Source organism: Plectropomus leopardus, chromosome 14, assembly GCF_026936395.1.
Source record: "Plectropomus leopardus strain MGB_pleo_1.0 chromosome 14, ASM2693639v1, whole genome shotgun sequence".
Classification (NCBI taxonomy): Eukaryota; Metazoa; Chordata; class Actinopteri; order Perciformes; family Serranidae; genus Plectropomus; species Plectropomus leopardus.
Genome location: NC_142189.1, coordinates 650540 through 667807, shown reverse-complemented (window position 1 = coordinate 667807; position 17268 = coordinate 650540). Strand labels below are relative to the sequence as shown.

Genomic DNA, 17268 nt, shown 5'->3' with positions numbered 1-17268 from the left:
ATTGGATGATAACTCTCTGGGGGGCGGGGTCTCTGTCTCAGTGTTGCCGGCGGCGCCGGTCGAGCTAACGGTCCAGAGGATGGTGGACAACAACGCCACGCTGTCATGGAAACCAGGATTCACAGGACACTCTGAGCTGTCCACCTGCGTCGTCCAGGTAACACACACACACACACACACAGACTGGAAACTGATCAATCAGGTAAGGATTTATTATAAATCAGTAGTTGTTGAAATCTCCTCCTCCTCTTCCTCTTCCTCCTCCTCCTCAGCTGTCGAGGCGTTTGGGGAGGAGGTGGGACCTCCCTCAGCAGGAGGTGCAGGTTCCTCCTCACCTGCATGTGCTGTCTGGTCTGAGGAGTCACTCGAACTACAGTGTCAGGGTCTCCTGTGTGAACGAGGTGGGGGCGTCGCCCTTCAGCCCCTGGCTGCACTTCCTGACACCTGAGTCAGGTGAGCGATGACATCACTCGGCGTAACAGCCCTTCATTGGTGGATTTAATCAGCTCTTTTGTTCTCTAACACATTTAAAGGACAATCATGCTCTGAGCTTTGGAACTACAGCTCCCATAATGCTTCAGTCAGAGGCCTTTTCTGCACAGAGCGTCTCGAAAGTCTCTGAAGTTTTTACACAGAAACAAACGACGGCAGCGTCACGCGTGTGATGTTCGGCAGCATGCGTGCATCGTGGAAACTAAAGGGTGTATTCACTGGTTTGCATTTATTCCTAAAAAAGTTTTGTCGATATTTTTGTTAATCTTTTTTTGTAATGAGCACAAAAAAATCTCAATTGTTTGACGAATTTTTCTTTCTTTTAAAAAACAATTGATAACTTTTTTACTCTGAAATTTTCATGGATTTTTTTAAACGACTGTTTGTTAATTTTATTGTTTTTTAAGGTGTTTTCTTTTTTTCCCTGAAACTTTCAGCAATATTTTTTTCTTTAAAAGCTTTTGGCAATGTTTTTATTTCTAGGAAATTGTGGGCTCGGTTTTTGTTTTTAGAAAATTATGCATCTTTTTATCTTTAAATATTTTTCTGTAACTTTTTTTTCCTTTAAACAAATTGTCCCTCAGTGATTCTTCAGACTGGGAACCAGTTTAACAAGCAGTTTATTTATTTTGAGAGAACACATGAAAAGTTTCAGTAAGACTGAGACACAGAGATCCTGCTGTCTGCTGGCTTCCTGTTTTCTCTCAGCTCAGCGCGCCGATGTTGTTTGTGTTGTGTGTGTGTGTGTGTGTGTGTGTGTGTGTGTGTGTGTGTGTGTGTGTGTGTGTGTGTGTGTGTGTGTGTGTGTGTGTGGGGTCCAGCTGGACGGGCTCCAGTAGATTCCAGTCCCCTCCGTACAATCAGCTTTTGTCTGTGGCCTCGATCCATATGAAAGGACTGAGCTGTAGCCTGCAGCCCCTCTGCAGCGCCCCCTGCAGGCTGACCTCAGACCAGCCGCAGTCTCACACACACACGCACACACACACACACACACACACACACACACACACTCTGAGGTCGTCCATCGGCCTGAAGGAAACAGACTGTCATCAGGTAGTATCTGTGTCTCTGTGTGGCCCTCAGTGCCGGCGGCGGCCCCCAGGAACCTGACGTTTGAGCTGTCGGAGCAGCAGCTGGCTCTGAGCTGGGCGCCGCTGCAGGAGGAGGAGCTTCAGGGGAAGCTGTTGGCCTACAGGGTGCAGTGGACTCTGGGAGGAGAACCACAGGTGAGAGCTGTTTGTCCTCTGAGCGTCTCTGCAGAGTCCATTTTTTGGCAATTTTTAAAGAAAATATGTCTTCCAAACTCACGGGACTATGGGTTTAGAAGACATGTTTTCTTTAAAAATCACAAAAAATGACCCCATTTATCAGCGAGAGACAAAAACAGAAATTATCGTTGGATTTTCAACTTTCCTGTCCTCTGTCCGTCCATCTCATGGTCCGTCGTGTCCTCGGTCCGTCCATCTCATGGTCCGTCGTGTCCTCGGTCTGTCCATCTCATGGTCCGTCCTGTCCTCGGTCTGTCCATCTCATGGTCCGTCCTGTCCTCGGTCTGTCCATCTCATGGTCTGTCCTGTCCTCGGTGCGTCCTCACGGTCTCTCTGTCTGCAGGAGCCGCTGCTGTTTAAGGAGAGCTGGGCTCAGCTGTCAGGAGGAGCTCGTTTCTTTAACGCCTCCTTCCAGGTGTCGGCGTGCACCTCGGTGGGCTGCGGCCCCTGGAGTCCCCCGGTGCTGGTGCTGCCGGCCTCAGGTAAAAACGCACACACGCCTCAGAGAGGACAGGCGTCCCTCAGTCTCCGGTGCCTGACAGTCTTTGTCCTCCTCTCAGTGCCCGTCCAGGTCCAGCGGAGCCACATGTGGGTCGGCCTGCTGCTCGGCCTGCTGGTCGCCACCGTGGTCGGACTGCTGCTCACCATCATCGCTCACCGCCGCGGCAAAGAGACGCAGTTTGGGTACAAAAAAGACTTAAACACTGAAAAAACACACACACACACACACACACACACACACACACACACACGGCGTCCTGCTGACACTCACACTCAGTGGAGAACCAAATGTGTATTAATCTGCTGAAAATTGTCCCCAACAAACCAGCGTTTCCTGTTTGTTTGATGAAACTACAGATTTGTGTTTTAAAGATTTTCAGCAGGAGGCAGCGAGGGTGGGATTTTAGGACATTTCTGTGATTTTAGGACATCAGTGTCTCAGCTGTGTCCTCTGTCGGGGGTGTGGGGGATCCTCCTCTGGCCTTATGGAGACTAAAAGGACAAAAACTACTCACAGAGTCAATCACTTTAGTTTTATTGTACATTAGAAAATGTTTGGGGCCACCAGAGGCCCTATCAGGGGCTAGATTTGGCCCGGGGACCGTAATTTGAGTATCAGCGATGTAGAGAAGCAGCAGACTGATACTGAAATGCCGTCTGTGTCTTTCTTTCCTCCTTCAGTTCGGCGTTTAAGCCTCCGGGTCCGGAGAGCTCCGTCTCGTTCACGGCGGCTCGATCCTTCAACAGGAACTGTGCCGAGCTGCAGGAGTCCACACGTGAGTCTGATGACTTCATCTTCTGTCTTCTGCCATTTCTGTTTGATATTTATGTCCGAATTGTCACAGACGAGCGTCACTGGGTGTCTGTGATACACAGCAGGACAGACGTCCACCGTCCTCTGTCCCAAACATTAAAGTGGGAAAGAGATCAAATCAAATCAAAATCACTTACAAGTGTATGTTGTAAAATTATTCATACATGCAGCAGTGATACTAATAATGTTTTTTTAAGAAAACAAACAGTCCAGCTCTGGTGATATTTGACAAAAAACCAAAAAGTAACAAACTGCAAAGATTACACGAAGATTTACGTGAACACTCGCTACCGTTACTCCCTCTGACCCCTGTGCAGATTCTGCACCCTCACTTCCCTTCACACATTCACACGTTCACACGTTCACACGTTCACACGGGCCTCTGAGTTCAGACACGAACGTTCAGTAAAACAGCATCAGATATTGTTAGAACTAAGGATGGTACAACAGGAAAATGATTTTGATTAAAATAAATAAGTCCATCCATTTACTGAAGCCACTGTACAACCAAATAAACAAATAAAGTCATTAAAAACTAAATAAATTAATAAAAGCTATCAGTAATCATTTGAAGGTCTGGTTGCATACTAAAGAAAGAAACAATAGAATAAAAAAATAAACAATGAAAACTTGAGTGGCTCAGCAAAAAATTGGGGGAAGTGACATTAAATACAAACGTGAAGAGCGGGAATGAAGTGCTGTGTGTGTGTGCGTGTGCTCGCGTGTGTGCGCGAGTGAGTGTGTGTGTGTGTGTGTGTGTGTGTGTGTGTGTGTGCTCGCGTGTGTGCGCTCACGTGTGTGTGTGTGTGTGTGTGCGCGCGCGTGTATGCATGCATGTCTGCGCGCGTGCATGTGCGTGCATGTGCGTGCATGTGCGTGCATGTGCGTGCATGTGCGTGCATGTGTGTCCTTCAGACGACTGTTTACAGGAAACACTGCAGCCTGTATTGATGGACTCACTCGGCTCGCCGCTATTTACCCGTCACCGCTCAGCCAATCACATCACATGTCAACACATTTAACACTTTCTGTACACTCAGAAAAAACTGTACCTCAGTCAGACATAATAATAGTAATTCTCATTATTATTCTTATTAATAATAATGAAAATAATAATAAGAGGGGAGGTCGTGGTGCAAAAATGGGGAGGCATGTCAAATAATATTTGAAGCACTGGGGAGGGAGTCTTATTTACTTTGGCTTTAGGGGAGGGGTCTACAACTTTAAATGCAGAAGTTTATATTTATTTTACTGCAGATTTTTGAAGGAAACCTGTAGGGCCGGGTGATAAAACGATAACAATATTAATCGCAATATAACTTTTCCTTGATTGAAATATCAGACATAGCTTATTTTCAGCCTTTCTCTAACTGTGAATGTCGGCAGGCTGTTGGCAGCTATAGGAGAAGTAGGCCGACTCAGACGTTTTTAATTCCTGAGTAAAATGATTAACAGCACAGAAGTTTGACAGAAGCTGAAGTCAGAGTCCTGCAGTCAGGAGAGGTTGGCCTATTATCAGCACAATGTGCTTCAATTTACCTGAAGTTTGTTTCAGACGGAGCTTTTCATTTTTATATAATGCTGGAAAGTTTGATAAATAATAATAAATCATATGTTTATTACACTATTACACAAAAAGATTTGGATTTTGATCCACCTGCTCTGATAAATAAACATCAGCCCCTTAACAGCTGTCATTGTTTTTTATGAGATCATCCACATAATAATGTGTGTGTGTGTGTGTGTGTGTGTGTGTGTGTGTGTGTGTGTGTGTGTGTCTCTCTCTCCAGTGGACAGTCTGGGTATAAATGACGACCTGAAGAACAAACTGCAGGACGTCCTGATCCCGGAGAGGCTGCTGACTCTGGGTCACATGCTGGGGAAAGGTACCATTACAACACACACACACACACACACACACACACTTTATCTCTGGCCACATAGATAAGACAGAGAATTTAGTCATTTGGATAAAATATCACTAGTTAAGATCCGATTTGTTTTTTGTTTTTTTTTTGACCGCAGCGTTCGTCACACATGATGTGTTAAACGATGGTCAGAATTTAAAAATCCAACGGTGTCATTTTGGTAACAGGTTTTCTTTAAAAATTACCAAAACATTTCATATCCAAAAACAAAGCCAATTTAAAAAAACAAAAAACAAAAAACCCACCAAAAATGTTTCAAGAAAAGAAAAAATCTGTTAAAATTGCCCCGAGCCTGCAGGTGCTCATCACTGTTGTTCACGAGAATTCAAACCTTCGAGCGAACTGATTCGATTTCTCCTGAAAACACGTAAATGAAATCAGTAGATCTGGTAAAGACATTTTAAAAAGGATGCAGACAGATTTCGAGAACTTAATTCCTAATAATCATGATCATATATTTTAAAGTATTTTACAGAATTATCAGTAGTTTTTTTTAGGTCATTTCCATTTTCGTTTTTTGTCTTTTCTTGCTAAGATTCAAGTGATTTTCTTGTACTTTTGACTGTTTCCATGATAATTCTGGGTTCATTTCTTCTCAAGTTGCTCGTTGCCGTCCTGTCATGTTTTGGAAAGAAATCAGGTCACATAGCTCAGGTTTCAAAGGGTTAAAGAAGCAGATCTGTGGAGCCTAAAAACAACTTTATTAACCCTGAACGTCAGCTGTATGTGTGTGTGTGTGTGTGTGTGTGTGTGTGTGTGTGTGTGTTATACACAGTGGTGGCGTGGCTGTGTGTGTGTGTACAAAACAGAAACACAAAGTGCTGACACACAGAAACGCTCTGAATGTCAGTTTGATTTCTCACTCGCTTTGAATCAGATAGATACTGAGAAACGCTTGTTTTGATTTTCAGACTCAAACAGACTGAGTCATGTTTGATGGTGTTTAGCTTAAAAAACCTAAAAAATATCTATCTGAATGTATTTGATCAACTATTTAAATTTGAGATTTAAAAAAAAGTCTTTTAAAAATCCATAAATAAAAGCATCAGAGTGAGAGCAGAGCTGAGCCCTGACTGATCAGCTGATCTGTGTGCGCGTGTGCACGTGTGCGCGCGCGTGTGTGTGTACGTGTGCGTGTGTGTGTGTCCACCTGTGCAGGTGAGTTTGGCTCGGTGCGTGAGGCTTTCCTAAAGACGGAGGACTCGTCTGTCCAGAAGGTGGCGGTCAAAGTGCTGAAATGTGAGTGTGACGTCTCTTCTTCTGTTGTGTTTTTGGATGAGTGTGATTGATGTCTAAAGACACCTGGATACAGCATATGAAAGTTGCTCGGTGGTGCATGGAGACAAAAACGCTGCATTTCTGCAATCTTAGACAGATGTTTGTGCTGCTGTAACCGTCTGCTGAGGAGTATATGACGTGTGTGTGTGTGTGTGTGTGTGTCTGTGTGTGTCTGTGTGTGTGTGTGTGTCCTCCAGCTGACATCACCTCGTCAGGTGACATCGAGCAGTGTTTGAAGGAGGCGGCCTACATGAAGGACTTCCACCATCCCAACGTCATCCAGCTTATTGGTAACACTCACACACTCACACACACACACTCACTCACAGACACACACACACGCATGCACGCACGCACAGACACAGACACACACGCACGCACACACAGATTTATTGTTTGATACATTTTTTTTACATTATTTACATTTCTTTATTCATGTAGATATCATTATTATTATTATTATTGTTGTTGTGACTATTATTAGCAGTTATTTATCTACATTTCTTAATTCATGTAGATTTTCTTATTATTATTATTACTAATATTATTGCTCTTATAAACATTTATTTCTTTGAATGTCTGTATCCATGTAGATTTATTATCATTATTATTATTATTATAATAATAAGGTGTAAGTGTGATACACTTTCTTCTGTGTGCTGAACCTGTTAAATGTGTCACATGTCTGGGGGTCAAAGGTCAGGCGGTTTGACTGACAGTTGTTCTTGTCCAATAGGAGTGAGTCTCCACCGGCGTCCCGGGCAGCGCCTGCCGATCCCGATGGTGGTTCTGCCGTTCATGAAGCACGGAGATCTGCACACGTTCCTGCTGCTGTCGCGCCTCGGAGAACATCCGTTTGTAAGAGAACCGTTAAAGGAACATTTCACCGTTTTTAATGTCGGCGACTCATCTGCAGGGAGACACAGAGGACGAGGGGCAGGCTGTGTCTCGCTTCATCATTTTTATAATATTTTTTAAATCTGCCTCCAAACTCTGAGCTCTGGAGCAGCTTTTGGTTTTATTTTGACGATTTCATTTATTCAAACAAGAAACTAAAAATAACAAGAACTGGTAGACGTATATTTCATAACACTGACATGTCTCTCTGTGTGTCCTCCTCTGTGTGTGTCCTCTCTGTGTCCTCCTCTCTCTGTGTGTCCTCTTGTCCCTCAGGAGCTGTCCCTGCAGACTCTGCTGCAGTTCATGTTGGACATCAGTCGGGGGATGGAGTATCTGAGCAGCAGGAGCATCATCCACAGAGACCTCGCCGCCCGAAACTGCATGTGAGTCCCTCCGCCAATCAGTTCACGCAAATACCACAGATGCCCCGCCCCCTCAGTACTGACAGCTCCAACTGATCGAAACATATTTTGCTTCTTTTAATCCTGAATTTAACCCCTTACTGACCGCTGTAATATCTTACACACACACACACACACACACACACTCAGACCGCTCTGTACACAAAATGCACTTTTCAAAATCAAGCTATAAAAATATTAAAAATGATTGATTTTCTACTTTCATTGTTTTTTTAATCAGTTCTAATCATTTCCTTTCAAAAACACAGGAAGAAGCTAAAAGTTATGAATTATGAGAAATTAAGCAAACAAAAAAAATTATTTGTTTTTTTAAACAACAAAAAGTAAAATGTAATTAAAAAACATATATATAGATGTCATTCTTTTTATTAAATATAGTTTGTTTTGACATTTTCCATTTTTTATTTTTTTTCTAAATTGTTAACTTTTAATAATGTCCCACTCCTTTTTTAAAGCTAATTTTCCGGTTATTTCCTTTGTGGAACATCTTTCAACAAACTGCTCATTTCCTCTTTAGCTGTGTGAAGTAAAAAAATAAAAATAACCAAAAAATAACAATAAACAATAAATGAAATAAAACAAATCAATCAGTGAGCTCAAGTTTTAGCTCCAACACAAACTTTTCACGACGTTTTCATCAACGCTGGATCTGAGTCAGCATTTCAGCACGACACATGTGTGTGTGTGTGTGTGTGTGTGTGTGTGTTTAACGTGTGTGTGTGTTTAACATGTGTGTTTTTAATGTGTGTGTGTGTGTGTGTGTGTGTGTGTGTGTTTCAGGCTGAATGAGAACATGACGGTGTGTGTGGCCGACTTCGGTCTCTCGAAGAAGATCTACAGTGGAGATTATTACCGTCAGGGCTCCGTCTCCAAACTTCCTGTCAAGTGGATCGCTCTGGAGAGTCTCGCTGACAACGTGTACACCACACAGAGCGACGTGGTACTGACTGACACACACACACACACACACACACACACACACACACACACACACACACACACACACACACACACACACACACACACACACACACACACACCTGTCTTCGCCTCTCACTGTATCTTTACCTCCTATTATGTTGCACAGGACAGCAGAGCCTTAACATACAGCTGCTTTCTGACTCTGTGTGTGTGTGTGTGTGTGTGTGTGTGTGTGTGTGTGTGTGTCTCAGTGGGCGTTTGGCGTGACGATGTGGGAGATCATGACTCGAGGTCAGACTCCGTACCCCGGCGTGGAGAACTCTGAGATCTACGAGTTTCTGATCAAAGGAGAGCGACTGAAGAAACCTCCAGACTGCAGAGACGACATGTGAGTCAACGCGCGCACACACACACACACACACACGTATATATATATATACATATTTGTGTGTGTGTGTGTGTATATATATATATATATATACACACGTATATATACTGGTTTCTTATTTTTGCATCCAACTTTAAATGGCTGTTTTTTTTAAATTTTGTGGTGATTTTAGAAGGAAACATTTGGGCTTTTTTTACTTGTTTTTTTTAATGCTATTTTTACTTTAAAAAATAAGTTTCTTTTAAGACAACATTTTGGCTCTTTTTCACTTTTTAATGATATTTTTCTGTCAAAAATTGTGTTTAAAAAAAACCCAAAACTTGGCTTTTTTTTTAAATTTTGGGGCGATTTTCAAAGAAAACATTTTCGTTTTTTTTGGTGTGAATTTTTTTCTCGTCAGATTTTTGGGTGATTTCTTCATGAATCTTTGACAGATTTTGTTTTCTCTAAACACTTCTGACAATGACCCTCCTGGCCCTCAGTTATGAGGTCATGCACAGCTGCTGGAGTCCCGTCCCCAAATGTCGTCCCAGTTTCCAGCACCTGGTCGTCCAGCTGGAGGCGCTGTGGCTCAGTCTGTCCCCCGCCCCCCCGCTGAAGGAGCCCCTGCTGTACGTCAACCTGGAGGGGGACGACGGCGAGCTGGGCGGAGGGGGGGCGGTCGGGGCCCGGGCCCCGGGGACCGAGGAGGCGACGGTGGCTGCGGCGGGGCCCCCGAGCTGGAGCGTCCCCTGGCAGCGCAGGGCGGAGGACGAGGAGAAGGACTGGCTGATGGTGGGGTCGGGGGCGGCGCTCGCCATCGGAGGAGACTACAGGTACATCATCGGCCCCTGTGGGGCCCCCGAGGACGAGGAGGAGGGGGGAGGAGGAGCGAGGAGGGGGCAGCCGATGGACACGCTACAGGACGAGGTCAGAGACGATGAGGACGATGTCGTCATTAATGTCTGACCAATCGCAGTGCTCCTCCCGTCAGCTGATTGGACCAGAGCTCACAGTCAGCTGATCACAGAGGGACGCTCACTTTAAGCACGGAGACGCAGCTTGCGGGTGGAGACTGACCCAGGTACACACCGCCACTCACCATCAGTACCTCCAGTACACACACCGAGTACACACACTGAATATACACACAGAATAAACTCACACCCCGTACACACACTGTCACTCACCATCAGTACCTCCAGTACACACACCGAGTACACACCAGTACTCTAAGAGCACACCGAGTACACATGGAGAACACATGGAGTACACACTGATACTTTTAGGTCAGTCGGTCTCATCATACTGATACAAATGTACTAATATAACGACGGAGGATTTGGGCCGTGTTCTGGAAAAAAAAGTTCTAAGAATAAAGTCATATTACGAGATTAAACACGTAAATTAACGAGAAAAAAGTCACAATATATCAAGATTAATCTAATAAATTTACGAGATAAAAGGAGCGATATTATGAGATTAAACATTATAATATTATGAGATTAAACTGAAAATTTCAAGTCATAAAGTAGTAATATTACAAGATTATACTCGTAAATTAACGAGAAAAAAGTCATAACACAATGAAATGAAGCTCTTAAATTTACCAGAAACAAAGTCATTGCCAGATTAAACTTGTTACACTATTACGAGATTACACACATTTTTCTTTCAGAATGTTACAGGTTAAACTCTTAAATCTACAAGAAGAAAATCATAATAATAAGATAATAAACTCTTCATTTTATGAGAAGTCACAGATTAAGAGCAGAGAGTCGGGTAATAAAGTCTGAATAAAAGATCAGAAGTGAGGAATGAACAGCCAAAATGAAGAGATAAAATGTTGAAAATATTCAATGGTACTTAAAACTCTCATAGTATTTCTCATAAATTACGTTATTATTATACATATTACAATATTTTATTTCTCTTCGATGTATGATTTTAATTTTGAATATTCCAACTTTTTTTTCAAATAAATTTCCGAGTTCAATCTTGTAATATTGCGCTTTTTTTCTGGTAAATGTATAATTTTAATCTGACGACTGTTTATCTCGTAAACAACTTTTTTAAAAAACTTTTTTATTGTGATGTTAATATTGTTATATTAGATCTTAATTCTCTTCCCCTATAATATTATGACTTTTTTCTCGAAATTACAACTTTATTCTTGTAATGTTATGACTTCATTCTTGAAATATAACAATAATTATTTTTTTATTTTTTTTTTAAAGATTATTTTTTGGGCTTTTTATGACTTTATTGTATCGGACAGGTGAAGCGTGAAAGGGGAAAAGAGAGAGACAACATGAAGCGAAGGGCCAAGGCCGGAATCGAACCTGCGACCGCTGCAGTGAGGACTTAGCCTCCATACGTGGTGCGCCCGAATAATTATCTTCTTTAACATGTTCCTAAAATCCTCTGTCGTATAATATTTTACTGAGAAAGAATTAAACTTCACGTCACTGCGACATGTTAGCGTAGCTTAGCACAAAGACTGGAAGCGGGGGGAAACTGTTAGCCTCTTTATTCTTAAAGCTAATGAATCTTATTATTATAGAGCACATATTTAACCCCTCGCTGACCGTCTGAGTGTGCTGTCCTCACAGTAAATCAGTCTGAAGGAGGATTACTCTCTGAGCTTCACTATGCAGACAAAAGTATTTGGACACTTATTTTTAAAACTTTTTTGGGAAGAACATTTACTGACAACAATATAAAAGATTTTTTTAAGTAGTTTGAGGAGCAGAAATGCCAAAACGCCTCAGTTCTCAGAAAAGTGAGATTAATCTTAAAAACCCGGATTAAAATCCCTCCAGCAGCAGTTATTTTGGACTGACTTATCTTTATTCTGAAAATGAACCTGAATCACATTTTAGGTATAAAAACTTCAGTTTGTTCCTTTATTTTCCTTCAGTGTCAGCGAAGTTTGACTTTTTTCTTTTGTTAGTTTCTCGACTTTTACTGTGAAGCTTGAGAATATGCCAAGTCTGCAGAGGAAAGTGGTCCTACAAAATAAAAGCTGCATTACTGAAATAGAAAACTGGGACACACCAGTTTGAATCTGTCTGTGCAGACTGTGAGGACGAGCACGGCAGGATAACCATCAAAATTCAGATTTTTATCGTAGAAATAACGTTAGCCTTGAGTTGATGTTCCTGTTGAAAACGGAAGTAGACGACTTCTCTACGAGCTAGCGCGCTGGCTAATGTTAGCTAGAGCTAGCATACGCTGGCTAATGGTGCCTATTCGTCAACTCATGGATCCAAACAGAACATAATGTTGGTAACTTTCACCACTGACGCCCTCCGAAAACACAATCTTTGTTTAATTATCAAACGGACAAATGATCAGAGAAGTCTGCTACTAGCTAGCGAGTTAGTTAAGCTAAGCTAGCTAACAGCGTCTGCTTATCATCAACTCGATCATGACAAAATATAATAACTCTCATCATCGCTCATTTCAGAAAGACAGCTGCAAGAAAACATTTTCCTCTTCAGATTGACTTCCTGTTAGCCTCAATTTCTCTATTCAGTTAGCCACCGGGAAACATCCCGCCAAAGTAAAGGCTTGTGAAGGCCTGCTTTCTTCATCAGTGTCTGATGGGAACATATGAAACTGAAACTGGTCCAGTTTTGTCATTGATGGGCTCAGATTGTTACGCTGCCTTCGTGTGATCCTCAGAAAGATCATATTTACCGTATTTACGAGTTGCGAGCACATGAACGGCCCTCCAAAGTTGTAACTCCGAGTGCGAAATTTCGATGATACCTGAGTTCCCGAGTTGTGGCGTTTGCGTGACGAAAGCATGGAAACAGAGTCGACAAGTGACTGTAAAAAATGAAATATTTGGTTGTTCGGTTCCTCGTAGCTCTCAGTGACTTTTCATAGAGTCACATTTGAGTTCGTGCGTCTCTTAGCTGCAGCTAACTGTGAACTCTGCAGCAGCCAGAATACTAACACTGACAACACGCTGACTTTACAGCACGAGGCGCCGACGCCACGTCAGAAACGCACAAACACGGAGGGAAAATCAATGTTTGATCAACGGAGAGAAACGTTTTATTAATTCACGTATTAAATATCAATTTTTTCACATGTGAAGTGTGATATGGTATTAATGTAAACTGTCGGCCACGTAGAGTCACCTAGATTAATTATAAAAACACAAAATATATTAAAAAATAAAATATTATAATCTGAACAAACTGTAAATGCTCCGAGCATTAAAAGTCGGCCGCTCTTCTCTGTAGCTTCACGTTGTTCCACTTCGTCACCTCAAAGCTCGTCAACACAAACAAGTCAGAAGAACGACTTCCAAACTCGTAAACCGCGACCTTCAGACATCACGTGAACGCAGCGTTGTTGTGTTTCTGACATCACTGTGGAGAGGATCCCTACAGAGATAGAGACCCTTTTTGTTAAAGAGTTAAACAAACAAACCAAACGTTCGTTTAATCATCATAAAACACTTTTCATCTAAAGAATCTAAATCAACTCTTTCCTCTGTCCCAATAATCACCAGCTCTGGTTTGGTTGAAGTTAACCCTTAATTCACCCACTTCGCTGTGGAAATATGCAGCTCTGAAGATGCTAAAAGAACCCTGGTATTGAAATGTCCGGTGCGGTGGGTTCGTTGATTTCAGGCTGTCTCTGGTTAAATAATAAACAAATGAAAGCTCTTTCTCTGTCGGGATCTTTCCCATAATGCTGTCAGACTCTTAGAGTAACATTTGGAGCCCTGCAGCTCTCTCTTTGTGCTGCATGCAGCAAAGGGCCGATGCCGGAATCGAACCCGCGGCCTCTGCGGCGAGGACACAGCCTCTATACATGGTGCGCCTGCTCTATCATTTTTAGCACAATTGTTGAGATGTTACTATACGGTATAGCCTAATATATTGTGTTTTTTAAAGTCTGGTATGGTAACAAACTTTATATGTTTTGGGATGAACAGAAAGAAATCATTTTGAAGATGTCACATTTACATTTCCTACAGTTTTTGGACATTTCTAGATTTATGAATGTATCACTCGGGGTTCCAACACATTTTCATGGGCTAAATTTCAGAACTTTTCAAAGAACTATAATAGTTTTTTTTTTTTTTTTTCATGCTCCACGTTCCTGGCGTTTTTCAAACATATCAGATTCAAACTTTGTTCAGGAGTAATGTTTGTTTATTTTCACGCCTGATTGTGAAACTCCATGACTGTGGTAACCATGATCATTGATTTACTGATAATACTGTATGAGCTCCCTCACTTTATCCTAAGTTAAAATCGACTTTTAAGGCCTTTTGTTATTTAGGTTTATTTTATGTAAAGTGGTGCATTTCAATACATAAATCTGTATTTATAAATACACAGTACACAGAGAATGGGAGTGATGGGGTGGACATCAGGGGCCCACAGCACACTGTAGCCCCGGGGCCCCTGTAGTGGGTTAATCCGGCCCTGCTGTCTGTATATAATGTTTGAATTTTGCTGCTCTAAACCAACTCACTCGTTCATTGCCAGATGAAGCTGTTAATAAGTTTTTAATTACTTGAAGCGTTTGACGGGAACACGACTGGTTCTCCTTCAGAACATCACTAAACTACAGGTTGTATATTTGATGTACCATAAAGATGTAATTATGTATTTTAGAAAAGTTTTATTGATCCTGGGGCGTGACCTTAATTCCTGCCCTGATGTCTGAACTAAACTCTGTCTGGGATATCAAGGGACCGTATGTTTTAATGTTTTTGTATGCTGATGTTAAAAACACCTGGCAGAGATCAAACTCTGACGCTGATGTCACATCCTGTCTGTGACATCACGCCTGCACAGAGGGCACATGTGAGGTTCTTCTGATGGATGAATAAAGTGTTATTTGTGTCACGGTGGTCTCTCTTTGGTTTCGTGTTGTTACCGACAGCTTTACTCCGCCGCAGAGGGACGCAGCCGCCGTCCGGACGCCATCACCTGGAAAATAACACAGCCGTCACTGCCTCACCTCACCTGCTCGTCCCTCATCCTGCCGCTCAAACATGCAGTGCCACACAGGTTCAGCTCTTATGGCGTCCCTGAGGCGGGAAACGCCTCACAGCTCATCCCTCTGTTCACGACACTCACACATTTTCTCAACTGGATTTATGACATCTGAGCTATTTATTATAGATGCACAATAATCATTCACTGCACAACAGAAACCGCCTCTCAGTCATGCCTGAAGTGGATGCTTGAGTGTTTTCATTAACTGTAATTTTATTATTTTTATTTAATACTTACCTGCTTTTTTATACGTTCTCCTTTCTTTTGTTTGTGTTCTTGCATGTTTACATCGACGGCATTTCAATCCCGTCTACGTCCTGTTCACATGAAAGAACTGACAATAAGTTGACCTGTGACCTCCGAAGACACGGACACGACATGACAAAGACATAAAGACCAGGACAGAGACCAGATTCACACGTTACACACTAACAGCCGTAGAGACATGTTGTAAATTAAAGGTCCATTGTGGCGGACTGAGGGACAGACCGACATACGGGACAAAACTGAGTGTAAGAATAGTTGGGGTTTTTTTTGTTTTACCTTGGAATGAAAAAACAGTTTCAAACCAGTTTCTGCTGGTTCAGCTGGTTCTGAGATGGCTCTGACCCAGTTTCTGCTGGTCTTTGATGGTTTAACATGCTGCTGTTTATCTTTAAGCCTTAAACATGACAGCAGACTGCACTGATTTAACCCTTTGCTTTTCACACCTCCCCGCATGACTGTTATTCCTCCAGACTCCAGGACTTTGACCCCCTACAGAACCTGAACCCCCGCGCTGCCTTTTCAGCAGCGAGCCTTTCTGTCTGCGCGTCTCTCTGAGGGGCTGAGTACAAGTATAAAGTAGCAAAATATGTGAATACACTTTAGTACTTGAGTGCATGTATCTTAAAACTACCACCGTTGTTGTGATACCACTTCCTCATCTTTCTATTGAAATAGTGTCAACATACTCGCGTGCATGTGGCTCAGGCGCTGCTGTTCAGCGGCTGTTAGTTTTCTACAGATTTTTCTGTTTGAGCTTTATTTTAGTTTCCTGTTGAATTCCGGAGGGAAAAATTTGGGTCACCGACATGTTGTTCTACAAAGAGCTCTTTCTCTGCAGCTAAGATGGAGGCAGAAACACCGAGAAGCCTCCCGGCGGCTGCAGCCTCCGTCCTGCAGAGACGGACCGGACCGTCCTGCAGAGACGGACCGGACCGTCCTGCAGAGACGGACCGTCCGCAGCCCGCTGCTGCTCTCACATCAGGACACTGATTCACTCATGAGACACTGAAGACACATTTAGTCTCTGAGAAAAACGGTGCTTTACGAAATCTGACTATCCTCACACACACACACACACACACACACACACACACACTCTAACACTGACACATTAACACACAGCTCTACAGGAAGACCAGTTAAGAGCTCTCGGTGATTTATTGATGATGTTGGATCTGATCAGGACGCGATGACTTTATTTTCTAGCTTATCAGTCGGTTACCTGTGTGACCGCTGCTCCCTGACCTGAACCCGCCTGCCCCGGTGTCAGTCCGCCCCGGTATCAGTCCGCCCCAGTGTCAGTCCGGTGTTAGTCCGCCCCGGTGTCAGTCCGCCCCGGTGTCAGTCCGGTGTCAGTCCGCCCCGGTGTCAGTCCGGTGTCAGTCCGCCCCAGTGTCAGTCCGGTGTTAGTCCGCCCCGGTGTTAGTCCGCCCCAGTGTCAGTCCGGTGTTAGTCCGCCCCGGTGTCAGTCCGGTGTTAGTCCGCCCCGGTGTCAGCCCTCTGACGCCGGGGCGGCTCCTTTTCTCTGAACTCAAATTGTTTCAGAACATCACAGAAAACGCGTAGAACGTTCCACAGCAGCGTTCCATCAGTGCTCCCCGGAGCGCATGCGCCATGTCCCGCGCCCTCGTAACAAACCCATGCACGCGCATCTTCGATTCAAATAAAGCGTAGAGTTTGACGTTAAATTCGGACTTTATCGTCAGCTATGATGTCATGATTACACACTTATTGAATGCAAATATTAATTCTGTCTTTAACGATGAATAACGTTACATTCCAGCGTTTAATCTCACGACGTAATGACGACGGTATTGGCTGGTTATAAACCGTCTTTATGAATTCATACAAAGGCTGCTGACGCGTGTAGAACAGCCGTGTCCGGTCGGTGGTTCGGTTCACTCTTAAAAAAAAGAAAAGAAACGAAAACAAAAAACCGTTTGAACGTTTGACGTTTGAACAGACTGATATTCGGTCAGAGCAGCAGCGCCATCATGGCTGACGCTCTTCGTCCCGGACACGATTCCTCCGCCTGTTTCTGCTCTTTATTCACGAACAGTCCGTCGATTTATTACAAC

General features: G+C 43.1%; 1 protein-coding gene and 1 long non-coding RNA gene across 2 annotated transcripts in view; one reads left to right on the top strand and one right to left on the bottom strand.

Moving 5' to 3' along the window:
* tyro3 (TYRO3 protein tyrosine kinase) overlaps positions 1-14770 on the top strand; it is a 25528-nt gene extending 10758 nt beyond the window's left edge. The window contains exons 7-20 of the mRNA XM_088087633.1: positions 42-157; positions 273-453; positions 1576-1718; positions 2104-2242; positions 2321-2444; positions 2943-3037; positions 4866-4961; positions 6162-6242; positions 6479-6571; positions 7018-7139; positions 7455-7564; positions 8384-8543; positions 8776-8912; positions 9395-14770. Of these exons, the coding sequence (XP_087943759.1) occupies positions 42-157; positions 273-453; positions 1576-1718; positions 2104-2242; positions 2321-2444; positions 2943-3037; positions 4866-4961; positions 6162-6242; positions 6479-6571; positions 7018-7139; positions 7455-7564; positions 8384-8543; positions 8776-8912; positions 9395-9860 (2063 nt within the window). The 3' untranslated portion in view covers positions 9861-14770. The remainder of the gene's footprint in view (positions 1-41; positions 158-272; positions 454-1575; positions 1719-2103; positions 2243-2320; positions 2445-2942; positions 3038-4865; positions 4962-6161; positions 6243-6478; positions 6572-7017; positions 7140-7454; positions 7565-8383; positions 8544-8775; positions 8913-9394) is intronic.
* Positions 14409-17268, bottom strand: LOC148187382 (uncharacterized). Its single transcript, XR_015778717.1, has 2 exons — positions 15161-17268; positions 14409-14854 (listed from the first exon to the last, which is right to left on the bottom strand). It is a non-coding gene; the product is annotated as an uncharacterized LOC148187382 (long non-coding RNA).